Raw genomic sequence first — 13,633 nt, forward strand, 5'->3', positions numbered from 1 at the left:
AATTGAAATAAAGATAAAACAATTACAAAAATTTAAAAATATCAATTTAATTTATTTAAATTTGTAACAAATTACAATTTCAATATACAACTATTAGTAGAGTACATAGTTTATGCATAAAATATAATTTATAGAAAATATAAATATAAATTATATAAAATATAAAAAAAATAATATATATTAAGTAAATTGGATCGGAATCAAATCGGACCGGACCGGAATCGGGATGAATCGGTACAGCGATACGAAATCACGGTTACGTCCCGTGTACCGATTCAAACTATTCCGTCCCATTCCGTAGGCAACCGAAACGGGACGAACCGGAACGGTACCGATACGTCCCGTTTCGTTGACCATTGCTTCTTCTTTTTTTTTTCCCTACCTTCAAGAGTGGGTGAAATTATGTGTATGTATATCAAAAAATATATATTTGTAGAATTTCTTGTATTGTCTTACTTCAGAAATAGAATAATTGAATAATTTTGGTTAAGAAAATATTTCTAACAATATAACATTACATGTAACAAGAATGAAATGAAATGAAATATCTTATTGTCTATGGGATGAGTCTTTAGCCAAATTAAAGTTGTCCCTTATCTATGAGAGATGTCCCTTAATTATAATTATGTGTATTTTTAGTTCCTTAAATTTGTTAAAATGTAATCTGACTAAGAGAATGAACATTATATTATTAAAAGTATGGTAAGACTTAAATGGTTTGATTCTAGTTTTACAATATTTTTTTTATTTAATCGATTAAACTTGATTGTCTTTTTTGTACCAAAAATTGAAGAAGGAAAAATTTGACTGAGCTTCATTGTTTGAACATTCTGCATGATATTTTTGATAAAATCAATTGGGATAGTTCAATTTTATATTTAAAAATTTGAGAAACTGCATGATATTTTTGATAAAATCAATTGGGATAGTTCAATTTTATATTTAAAAATTTGAGAAACCGACCATGCTCGATTCGTTTTTGGTTAAAAATTCAACCTAACTTTTCAAATAAATTAATCAAATAAACGGTTAAGCTCAATTATTTTTTTTATATATATATTTTTTATTTTTTACTTAAATTATATTTAAAATTAAAATCATCATTCTAGTCAATTAATTTAAAAGTTTCATTTATTTTTGCGATCGTGTTTGGTATTTATTTATAGTAATTATTAATTTTTAAGTTCATTCTATTAGTTGAATCAAAGATCGCTTTATTTTTTAAGAAATTAAAGATGCTAGAAATTATATTTAAGAGATAAAAGTAGATATACTTTCATAAATAAGATATAATTTTAATTAAAAAACTCATGTTTTTACGGGAACTAGTTATCACACACATATGTCCATATTAATCAATTCAAAATTTTCAAAATAGTGTAGTATAGTAAATCATAATAATTCTTTTCAAGAAAATTCAAACCCAAACTGATTAAAGTAGTGATGAAACTATTTTGTCAACAAACTTGATTGTTGTATGCTAAAAGATGAGGTGTTATCTCATATGCATAATTGAATAACTAGACTTAGTTATTATATAGATACAATTATTTATTAGATTATTACTTATATATATATATATATATATATATATATATATATATATATATATATATATATATATATATATATATATATATATATATATATATATATATATATATATATATATATCTGTGTGTGTTAGGTAGTGGAGCCTGATTAATTTTAGGTTTTTCTATTTATTCTCTATTTTAGGTTTTTCTATTTATTCTCTATTTTAGGTTTTCCTATTTATTCTCTGTAACCAAAAATAATTTATTAATATAAATATACCTCAGCGTCGTGGAAGTTTACTTACGGCATTTTACCACGAAATATTGGATTTTCTCTTTCTCTCTCTAGATCTCTCATCTCTTTCTCAAGAAAGTTCTTGTGTTCTTCATTCATCTAGTGTGTGTGCGTGAATTCGATCCTAACAATATGTATATTATTTTTTTTGAATGAAGAGTATCAAGTACAATATGATTATATAACATTTCCTAAAACATGGTTATTAATCATAATCGTGTGGCGGCCATCTTATAGTTTGGAGTATCTCTTTTAGCAAAAAATATATTATTTAGACATAGTTAATGTCAGTGGCGAAGTCAGAAATTTTAATGAGGGGCTCAAAGTTTGAGAAGTAAACATATGAACTAGTGGGAGGGGTTTTAACATCTATTATAGTACCTAAAAAATAATTTTAACCATATATACATAGTAATATTTTTTTGCCGAGGGGATTCGAATTATACACTGCCTCTGTCCTGGGTTAAAATAATTTATTAGATATATATAATAGTAAACATTGAACCCCTTTCAACTACTTCATACGTCTATTTTTTCATATTTTGAACATCTTTATTGAAAATTTTAACTCCACCGCTTCTCCTACCATATTTTATTCATAATTCAATTTCTCAATATATTTTTATCACTTCTCCTTAATATTCATAGCAATGAACTTGTCCTACGTAAAGTTGATTAATATGTTGAATGATGAAGGGCTAATGTATGTATTTATTGAAAGTTATTATTATATTTTTTACTATACGGTTATTTTATAATAGTAGTAGTAGTAATAATAATAATAATAATAATAAAGGAAAGAAATAGTACTTTACTTGGGAAATGACAAGAATGGACAAATTCTTGTCTACCTTACCAAAAATAAGATGGTCTCTTCATACTCTATGATAAACATAATGTCAACGCATATAAAGATAGTAATTTTTTTTAACGTACGTATAGTATGTATTAATCTAGCAGTATAAAAAGAATATGAAAAATCAGTTGAATTTAATTGTATCAAATTGATTTACATCATTTTTTAATAAAATTATAAATTCTTATTTGAGTGTACAATTATCCTAAACAATTAGAAATGTCTTTTGATTTGTATAAAACTGTTATGAAACTATATAAATTTAGAAGAAGAAGAAAGTAGGGAGAAGAGCAAACACTTCTTATTTCTCTTGAAGTATATTCAGGATTCATAGATCTTTCTCAAACCTTGTTTACAATGAAGGAAAACCTTTTATTTATAAGGAAACCTTACTTGGTCCCCAAGTGGGATTCCTAACCATATCCTACAAGGACTCCACATAATTAGACATTCACTATAATACAAATTGTATATAACACCCCCCCTTAAATGTCGGTAGATTATGTGCCTCGTTAAAATTTTACTAGATAAAACCAGTGGGGAAAAAATCTAGTGAAGGAAAAAGAGTACACATATCTAATAATACGCATTATGGATGCCTCATTAAAAACCTTACAAGGAAAATCCAGTGGGACAAAACCTTGTGAGGGAAAAAGAGTACATCACGTATTAACTCCCCCTTATGAGAAACATCAATTCAGAGACTAGAATCTTCGTTTTTCAAGCTTATGCACCATCTTCTTGAAAGTTGTAGTGGTAGAGACTTGGTGAATAAATCAACAATAATATTACTTGAACAGATCTCTTGCATGTTGATATCACCATTCTTGAGAGCTTATGAGTGTAGAAAAACCTTGACGAAGTATGCTTTCTTCTATCTGCTTTTATAAATTTTCCCTTCAGGGTCAAAGATTTCTGTAAGTTCCTTACTTCAACTTCTTTAAGCAAATAATCTATTGCCAAGAGTTTCAATTCTAGTCATCAACTTGCATAATATGCTCTATGCATTTTGAATCTATTTAATCCTTATGAGGATCATAAACAAGTTTTCTTATATATGTTTTAGATTTTGAACCCATTGGATATTTAATTTTGTCAAGTAAACATTCAAATTAGATGTATGACATCTTCTAGTGCCTAGATTGCAAGTCAAATAAGTTTTACGCTTACCAAGATGCATCATTCTACTTTTCACTTGATAATTATTTCTACACAAGCATGTTTTAATAGATGTAGAATTCATATTGTCATAATCTTTTACAATATTGTGCGTTATTGTATCAAAGATATCGTCAACGATATACCATTTTGTATCGATTCACAACACGACAAAACTTATTGAGATCTCATCACTTCATTATTTTTAGGTAGCTACCCCTCTCATGAGGTTTCATAAAGTGTTATGTCGTAGGCTCTCCAAGAGCACATTGTCTCCTTATTATGATCATTTTGATTCTTTGATCATCCCCTTTTTCAAGGATTATTTTATTTAGAATTGATTAGTCTATCATGCTTCATGTATGTCATAGACTTTATCCTTAAGGGACATTCAATATGAGTATTTACAACTTTTGTGTTGCTTCTAATTTCCCCTTATGTTAGACAACCTAACATATATCTCAATATTTTGGAGAATCTATCTTTGTGCATCATAGTATATTCATTAATCATATATTGCACATCCAAATTATCAGAGGAAAACTATTTGGTCCCTGACCATAAACCAATTAACTGAAAATTGATCATAACTTATTGGTTTGATTCATACAATTATGTTTGTATGTTATATTATATTTCAGATCAACATATGAAACTTTATTTTCATAAGCAATGATTCACTATATGAAACATTTAATGTCACATCATCTTATATATTCATCAATATTATCAAGATGAATTATCTTGATTTCATATTCTGAAAGTTGTGCTTTTAGCTCAATTATCTTGCACAAACAATTTTGTGAATGTCAAACTGCAAGTTGACAACAAAGGCACATGTGATTATCTTATTGATGCATCTTTTTATCATATCATATGATAGGTAAACGGGTCCATATTCACCTTTTATACTTTTTAGAATTTAGGGATTTAGTCCCAACTTTAGTTGATCCAATCAACTTTATCACGAGAACAAGCAGCGTAAAGAATTCTGGAAGAATCTTCTAGTTTTTCAATGTATGTCCATTACTCAGTATGCACATCTTTCGGATGACCAAATTATTCATGCCAACTAATAAAATTAGTAGTACTCGTAAACTCCAAGTTTACTACGCCATGTGCCTTTTGCTTTAGTAAATTTCTGATTTACTATTATATGAGTAAATTTCAATTTTATTACTCCAAGAGTAATTTTTAGATTTATTTTTTCTCAATTACTTTACCCTTTAGGTGAGTCGTGATTCCATCATTGAATGAACTAATCTGAAGAAAATGATGCATGTAAACATATTATTTGTGCTAACATTTTTGCAAACATCAAGTTGCGAGATAATAATAGACACACATGAGATCATATAGAAGAAACATTTGTTAGGATCATTAAGTATCTAAACAATCCACTTGGTGGATGACTAGGTTCACAAATATTTGTATACATTCCTAGAACGCAGAAAATACAATCTCAACTTTTGTAAATGGTGGTCTCACAATTAGCTTGCCTTGCTAACAAGTAGTACAAGAAAATTCACCATTTAAAAGAATTTTTAATTTCTTCCATGAAAGTCCATTTTAATTTTCCATAATTCGTCTAAACATTATAGACTAACGATGTCCCAAACAATCGTGTCAAACTAAGAAAGTATAGGAATTAGTAAATTTCTTATTTACCATAGAATGTGCCTCAATTGCATTAATTCTTGTCCAATACAAGCCCGAAGATAAAACATGAAACTTTTCTATAATACATGTCTTCTTAGAGACATTCTTGGTGATACCACATCATTGACCAAGGTTGCAATCTTTCTCATGACTAGCATGGTGGGTTACACCTCATTCCCTTTAGAAAATGGATCCATATTTAGCATTTATCAGAAATTTTCATTCTTCATGAATGGAACACAAACATGTGAGCTTATCAAATTATGATAGCTTTAGTACTTTATTCCATATTTATGTACATTATTCAATCACTTGTCTTCTTTCAGACATATTATGCACTACAACCATATTCACTTTATGTAATGGAGCAAATTCAGTAAATTTCATGATTTTTCATCAAAAACACATTAGTTTTTCTTTATTCATTATTATATGATCAATATGGTGCATTTAGACTCACATTCAATGTCTTATCCATATAAAAATGTTTTAGGTCATAAATTGATGGATGTTGAACCCAATATCTTATCATCATGGTGCATCAGAACTTTAACTCAATGTCTTACCCTCTTTTTGCGATTGGACATAAATCCATCGTCTTATTCTTTTGGTGCGATAAAACTTAAATATATCGTCTTACCCATAATGAGGCTCAACCTCAAACCTTTAAAAGAATTGTAATTTTATCACTTTTGATGATCATCAATATGATCGTACATTATAATTACACACAAAATTGAGATTATTGATTTATTATAATCAACATTAGTAGTTAATAAATATAGCTTAATAGATCACATACCTCATATAAAGGTTGAAAACATACCTTTCACTAAATTGTGCTTATTCAATTATTAAAATAACTTTAAATACTTACTTTAGATGGTACCTCCAGATCTGTTACATAAATAATTATAACATAAAGATAAATCATACCTTGAAGATATAAGAACCTTATTGCAACCTTTTTGCATAATGCAAGATCTCTTTTGCACTTTTCTCGTCTTCTATCGCAATTCTTTAAGAATAGAACAATCGTGCTGATAACGTGTTATGAAACTATATAAATTTAGAAAAAGAAGAAAGTAGGGAGAAGAGAAAAGACTTCTTATTTCTCTTGTAGTATATTCAGGATTCATAAATCTTTCTCAAATCCTGTTTACAATGAAGGCAAACCCTTTATTTATAGGGAAAACCTTATTTGGTCCCCAAGTAAGATTCCTAACCATATCTTACAAGGACTCCACATAATTAGAAATTCACTATAATACAAATTATTTATAACAAAAACAAATTTTTTTAATCAAACCGAATAATCTTATATATATAGATATATTTTTTATATATTAATAATGTGTTAAAGTTAATATATATAAATATATTTTGTATTATTTTTCAAATATAAATATAAACTAGGTCATAGGCTTTAATAAGTCGACTGAACAATTTTAGACATCTGCTTTTTAGTTAGCTTTAAATTAATTAGATTTAAAACTAAAAGATACTATATACTAGTAGAATAAGGCAAAATCTATACAAACACTCCTCAAAGTTTAAGATCCAACAATACGACAACAAGTTTCTTGGTGAAGAAGTGTTTCTTCAAAAATATACTTGCTAAATAAATGTTGTCATAATAGTGTATTTTAGGGTGATATTTTCAAGTAAAAAATAAAAATAAGTCAAACTATATTAATATCGAAGAGAAATCGATATAATTGAGATGTTTTTTTTAAAAAAAAATTGATTATACATTATAAAACATCCAAAAAACTGAAATGGTAGAATTTTTATAAAGTAACCGACCAAATGAAATATCCTATTTTTATTTAGCGATGAGATAACTATCTAATCTTGATACATCAGAAAGAAATCGTTATGTATCCGATGAAATCTACATCATACGTAGAATGTCCAAGCGCTTTTTAAGCCAACTCAGTTCTCTTATCCATCTTGAAACCTTATATATTAGCCAAGTCTGAGATTGCATCAAGAACAAATTTGTACAGTATTCTCCCTTTGTTTTTAACAATGTTACCAAAAATATATAGATTATCAATTAATGTAATCGCTCATTATTATGCAAATTTATTGGAAGAACGTATGAAATAATATTCATAATTCATATAGTACTGATTTTGTTGTCATTTAAGTTGAAATAAATTCCATTTAATGTTTTTCAGGTTTAAGGAATAAATCAGCAATTATAAACTTCCATGCCAATATGTTTTTCTCTGAATATCAAGTATGATTATCATATGGCTAATTAGGAGTATATGGAAAGAGACATTAAATTGTTTTGTTATAATCCTTTTATTGTATACTCCTTGTGGAATAGCTATTGTAACAACTAATAAGATGATCAACATATTAAAAATTAATGTCATTGTAATTGGTAGGTAAGGTGAGGAATGCTTGTCTATCATCATATCATAAATCATATTATCTAATAGACTAATAAGTTTAGTAATCTTTCTCCATCCAATGCCCGTGTTAATTAATTAGCCAAATACAAGTGTGATTGTAATTAAAATATGACATGGCAAAATATATACCAACATGGGTTGTGGTGCTAACTGTTTTATTCTTAATTAGAGATCTGAGATTAAATTCATGGGTATGAAAGAAATTCTGTTGGGAGTGTCACCCTGAATTGATCGTACAATGCGCAACTCAAATTTAATTGGTGCTTCAATGTGGACGTCACACCCAAATGGCCCTTGTAGTGCAATTCGAATTTAGTCGGGGCTTCAATGTGAACTCCGGACACCGAGTAAAAAAAAAACAAAATAATATATGAAATGTGACATATTTCTTAGGTATAAGTTATAACACAAATGAAATATTGAAATTTGGAGTAAATAATTAATGCACATTTATAGACATATCAATTCTTTTTTTTTTTTTGTGTAGATTGAACACTTAATTTACTAAAATGATTGTCTAGACACTTCCAAAATTATGTATTATGACTCATGCCAATGTCAGGTGTGCAAAACAACGACGAGGAGTTGAAGTGCTTAATTATCAATTGAGATCAAGTTAAAATGTCTAGATATTTCCTCTCAAAATTACTATTTACTTTTCAATTGAGGTCCAAATTTAAAATGTTTATTAGTATCTTATGCCTATTTTTTTTTAAACTATACCGAAAATTTGAAATCGTTACTCTTCATATGTGCATCAAGTAAATTCACTACTATACAGTAACTCAGAAAATTATACATGAAATATAGGGGATCGGCTTCAATACGAAGAAAGTAAAGCCAATGCTTTAAAGCCCCCAATTTTGAGGGCCCATTATAACGATTATAATTTTTAATACATTAATTTTAATAATAAAGATTAAATTATATTCCAAAAAAAGCAACGACACATATTGAGATATAGTAACAAATTTGTTGAATCAAGTTTCATCATTTCAATTTCTAGTTTTTTTATTTTATCGGCATTTTAAAAAATTACTCTGAGTAAAATTTAAATATTTCATTTATAAAAAATACGAGTCCAACTATTTAAAACTAAAAAAAAAAAAAGAAAGAGAAGAGAACAGATAAAAATTTAATACAATTCATTCCAATTTTTTAATTTCCATATTTGTTTTGTTTAAAGGGTTTTGGAGGTTTAGCGGTGCGGCAGAAATTCCGATGTGGTCGGTTCTAAAATCTCGAAGCTTCGCTTCTTCCCCTGCAACTCAACAATGGAAGCTAGGGTTATCAATTCTCAATCGCTCTCTATCTGTTTCTTCCTCCGCCACCAACGACGGTGCCGATGATGGAATACGCAGCGGAGAGTTACTGAAACTGGAGGAAGTGGAGGCAATCCTCAGAGATGTCAAAGCTGATAATGTCAAAGTTTTTCCCATTCCTAAGCACTGTGATTTTGCAGATTTCATGGTCGTTGCTACTGGTCGATCCGCTTGGCACGTCCGTAATATTTCTCAAGCCATAATTTACAAGGCAGGTTCGGTTATTCTCGTGGTTACTTGAAATGTGTCGATCAGTTTCACTTTTGTTTCTCATTTCTTCAATACTTAGGACAAATCACTTATGTTACCGAAAGTTTGATAGGCACCTGGATATTAGCCACTAGGTTCCTGTTATCCAGTATCTGGAAATCACTTAGGTTTGTTATCCGCCTTCACTGAGATTTCGATATTGCTCTACCAATGATTAATTTACCTTTGGGTACAAGGTTTGTGTATATGGAAGAACCTACATTAGTAGAAACTGAGGGATCATATATTATAGTATACCGTGTTGCAATTGAATGAATGGAAACACTTGCAGCTTACAAAAGTAGCATACCCAGCTACTTGAGGGAGGGGGGACCGAACTGGTAATACTTACACAAAATGTCCCAGATGTAGTTCTAAGCAATAGACAATTCTCATTTCCTAATTCTCTATAGGTACTTTTGAGGAGATATGTGGAATCTTTGTTACATTATCTTGTTTTATCTAACTTCTAAAAAGTTACTGTCATCTGCTAGAAGGAAAGGAAGAACTAAAAATATCCATTGAACTATCAGAAAACAGACTTCTTGATTAATCTTAAAATCAGAGCTTGGATGAGGTGTGCTCACCTGAGTAGATTCTCATTTTAAAGCTTATGAAAGGCTGGAGTAGGAGTTATGTTCTCTGAAAAGGAAAAGATCAACAAAGCTGAGGGCCATGGCATAACCCTATTTTGCGATTCTGCTGCTTTGCATGTCTCGTTTAAGTGCCATCAATGCAAGGCTGAAGGCTAGAACATGCCTGTGCGTCAGGGAGAAGGGAAAAGAAAGGACGTCAGTCAGCACATTATTTTCTTTACTTCTATCTTAAAGGACATAAAGCTTCACATAGTTTTCCATCTTTTAGCAATTTACTGCATATTTTTAGTGAGGGGTTTATCTATAAACGGGGAAATATCGAAGTCTATTTCTCTTATAAAATGTTTATGTCTATTCCAGATTGTAGGATTAAAAAAATGTCATTCAACAGCCCAGAAAAAAAAGAGAGATTGTTTTTTTAGGTAAAGTAAGACATTACATTGCATGGGCATCACAAAGATGCCAAAATACAAAGAGGTGTAACCAGTTTGCTCCAGTACCGAAGGCAAAGAAACATTTCAGCATTAGTACAAGTAGTCTACACTTGAACTATGGAGCTAAAAAGTCCAGAAGAAGTAATTAGGAACATGTCAATTCTATTAACAGGTGTAAGAAAATTCCAACTGAACAAATTAACTTAACATTTAGTCTTGAGAGAGTGAGTAGGAGTTGAAATTCGATCAAAGCATCTGATTCCTTTCATTCCAGATAACAAAAAAATGACTGCTGGAATCACCCTCGAGACTTTCTTGATGGCTTTATCAACTCTCCAAAAGAGGGACGTCATACTGACAACTTCCAGATGGAGAGCCTATAATTCTCCTTGTTGTAACAGGGAATTATCTTACTGTAGTGTATGGGTATCCAAGACAGATGAGGGAGGTTAACAGTCATCTCCAGTTTCAAAAATAATTTTAACAGTCATCTTGAGTATGATCTAGCAATCAACCAAGAAAGAGAAAGGATCTTTGTGAAAGTACGTGATCGAGAAGCATATAATAACTTCAACTTGTAAACTATGGGCTGTTGCAATAATACACATTTGAAGTATCTACCTGTGGTTGACACCTTGAAACTTCTTGTTGCACAAGTCGTTAAGCATTCATACAGATTTGACTTGTTATCTCATTTAAAGAGAAATGAACCTAGAAATTAGTTTTCTGCATCATCTTGGTTCACAGCTTAGAAGAACTTTTGGAGTTGAAGAATAGTTAATACGAGATAAACTGTGAAAAGAATATCATTCATATTCAGTGTTTAACTACTGGAAACAAATATCTTAACGATTTTGCTTGAATGATTTGCTCATTTGCACTTCACATTTTTGTTCGATGAGCAGGTTAAGCAGAAGCAAAAAGGATCAAAGAGAATGTTGTTACCTAGCGTGGAAGGGCAAGAAGCGGGCAACTGGATTGTAATAGACTCTGGTAATAAGCGCTTTATTTTAACGCTCTTATCTATGCAGTTTTAATAATTTTGTGGATGTGGTTTCACAAAATGTGAAAAGCATTGTGCATTATTTTGTTATTTATTTCCAACGAGTCATTCAGGTGAAATCTGAATGTTGTTAACTTGTTTTGGGGAAGATCTATATGTAGAAATTTCGGAGAGTATCTTTTAAATACATGTCGGAGACATAAATCTGTTACTTGTTTCATACAAGCTACTGATGCACTGTTAAGGTTATCACCAAGTTGCTTCAATTGGTGTGGTGTATCATGGACGATGTGCTTATAGGAGTTCTTGGTCTGATCATATGAGTTTTAAACTTCTATCAAATTCAATTTTTCATGCGTTATGACACTAATTAGCTTCTAAACCCTTCTGTTATGACAATCATGATGTTTAATAAGTAAATAAGTCCAAAGATTTCATTCTTTGTAGATCTTGTTTGTAAGAGTTATTCTTAATATTTAATTTTGGTGCCAGATGGACGATCAACTGTGCTACAATCAACTTCTACAACAGCAGTAAAGTGCTGGTATTTATTTATGACGTCCATTATATGTTCATTATATATCAAGTGGAGATCAACTTTTGTGTATGTGTAGTCTGCAGTACATGTAAAAGCTTGCAGCACTTTGTAGTTTTTGTTTATTGAGATAGTTATCTTTTGCATTGATCCATGTGATTGTGTGAGTGCAGGACGTTGTTTTACTAGCCATCAATTACGTAAACTCGCTAGTTCTCAAATTCTGCTGAATTCCTTAAGTATTCTATTTTCAGTTACTGATTTTTGTTAATGGAAATAGGCAAAGTAGTAATTCATGCCCTTGATGAGAAAGTGAGAGCGTACTACAACTTAGAGAAGCTTTGGAGCACATATGCATCGAACCAGGACCATGGTGTTGGTCAGGGTCAGGTATATCATTTTGTAGTTCCTTGTCAATTGTTAATTACTTTCGGCTGAATAACCTGATCTGTACATAATAAATGTTCAAATATTTTTTATGCTAAGGATTTGGACAAGGCCTTTGTGAAGGTTCGCCCTAAGAATAACTCTAAAAAGCGCCCTCTACAACTGCCTGACGTATGAGCTTCAGCATGGAAAATCAGTTTTGTCATGTTGGCTGGCAATCCCAGCCTATATATAGAAGTGGTTTCTTCCAGGAATCCAGAGTTTTACTTTTGGAGATTGTTATTAGTTCAAAGCTTGAATGTTCCATTTTCGTCAATGAGGTGTACATTCTCATCAGTTCAAAGCTTGAATGTTCCATTTTCGTCAATGAGGTGTACATTCTCATATTATGTTACAAGCAACAGCGAAACCTTTGATGTGTAATAGTTGTTCCGGTTATGTATGTATGTCAGGGTTAATGAGCCATGACTATTTTCTCAACTTGGTTCACTGGGAAGCAAGGCGTTCAATAACCTGAAGTGTTTTTCTTCAGTTGTGTGTAACTTGTTGGGTACTTATTGTTAAAAATGGTATAACTTGTGATGAGTGATATTGTATTTTTTTTTTGGAAGTTGTCAGTGTCTTGTGTACTGCTGAAGACACAAGTTGTTCACTGCTGAAGAAAAGAAAAGAAAAATGCTTATCCTTGTTAAGGAATCTATCGAGCATAGGCCATCCATCGCCCATGAGACATCAGCAGCTTTCATGGCCAACCTGAGAAGTTTAACAGTTGACTGGAGCAATTAGCTCAATATCTGAAAAAAGGGGCAAACAGTGAATCATGTGATGGATTTTATTGATATCTTTAACATAAACTCAAAATGCAAGCAGAGTATCAAGAACATAATTTCTCTACACTATTTTTTCATCATGTAGAATCAAGCGTACATTCTTGATTGCAACTTCCTAGTCACAGTTGATGTTCTCATTCGAAAACCTCATGGATTAGATAGTAGTAAATAATTTACGGTTAGGTATGTTGTTTGTTTTAAAATAGTTGCCACCAACTTATTTCTTCATTTTCAGATAGCAGAGATTTTTATTCAGTTTCATGTATTTATCGTTCATTTTATTTAGATTTATATTAAGTGCATGTTTCAATTAACTAAGTTTCAACTTCCGTTCATATAATGTCATAA

At 30.4% G+C, this 13,633-nt stretch overlaps 1 protein-coding gene across 2 annotated transcripts; it reads left to right on the top strand.

Annotated features, from left to right (window-relative positions):
- Positions 1-8,918: 8,918 nt before the first annotated feature.
- On the top strand, positions 8,919-13,065 carry LOC101261517 (protein Iojap-related, mitochondrial). Of its 2 annotated transcripts, XR_003246813.2 has the most exons (5): positions 9,054-9,462; positions 11,436-11,523; positions 12,026-12,077; positions 12,349-12,458; positions 12,555-13,065. XR_003246813.2 is itself a non-coding variant. In XM_004239140.5 (4 exons), the coding sequence occupies exons 1-4, from the start codon at positions 9,151-9,153 to the stop codon at positions 12,630-12,632; spliced, it is 588 nt and encodes a 195-aa protein (XP_004239188.2). In that variant the 5' UTR covers positions 8,919-9,150; the 3' UTR covers positions 12,633-13,065. The 2 variants fall into 2 exon arrangements, 1 of the variants encoding a protein (XP_004239188.2); XM_004239140.5 differs by lacking the exon at positions 12,026-12,077 and having other exon boundaries at positions 8,919-9,462.
- The last annotated feature ends 568 nt before the right edge of the window (positions 13,066-13,633 follow it).

Source organism: Solanum lycopersicum, chromosome 5, assembly GCF_036512215.1.
Source record: "Solanum lycopersicum chromosome 5, SLM_r2.1".
NCBI lineage: Eukaryota > Viridiplantae > Streptophyta > Magnoliopsida > Solanales > Solanaceae > Solanum > Solanum lycopersicum.

Bases quoted from the DNA above. Each gene is read 5' to 3' on its own strand.
- LOC101261517 (XM_004239140.5), top strand. From the start codon at position 9,151: ATGTGGTCGGTTCTAAAATCTCGAAGCTTCGCTTCTTCCCCTGCAACT. The intron at 11,524-12,348 runs GTAATAAGCGCT...TAATGGAAATAG, and splicing joins CTGGATTGTAATAGACTCTG to GCAAAGTAGTAATTCATGCC. The intron at 12,459-12,554 runs GTATATCATTTT...TTTTATGCTAAG, and splicing joins ATGGTGTTGGTCAGGGTCAG to GATTTGGACAAGGCCTTTGT.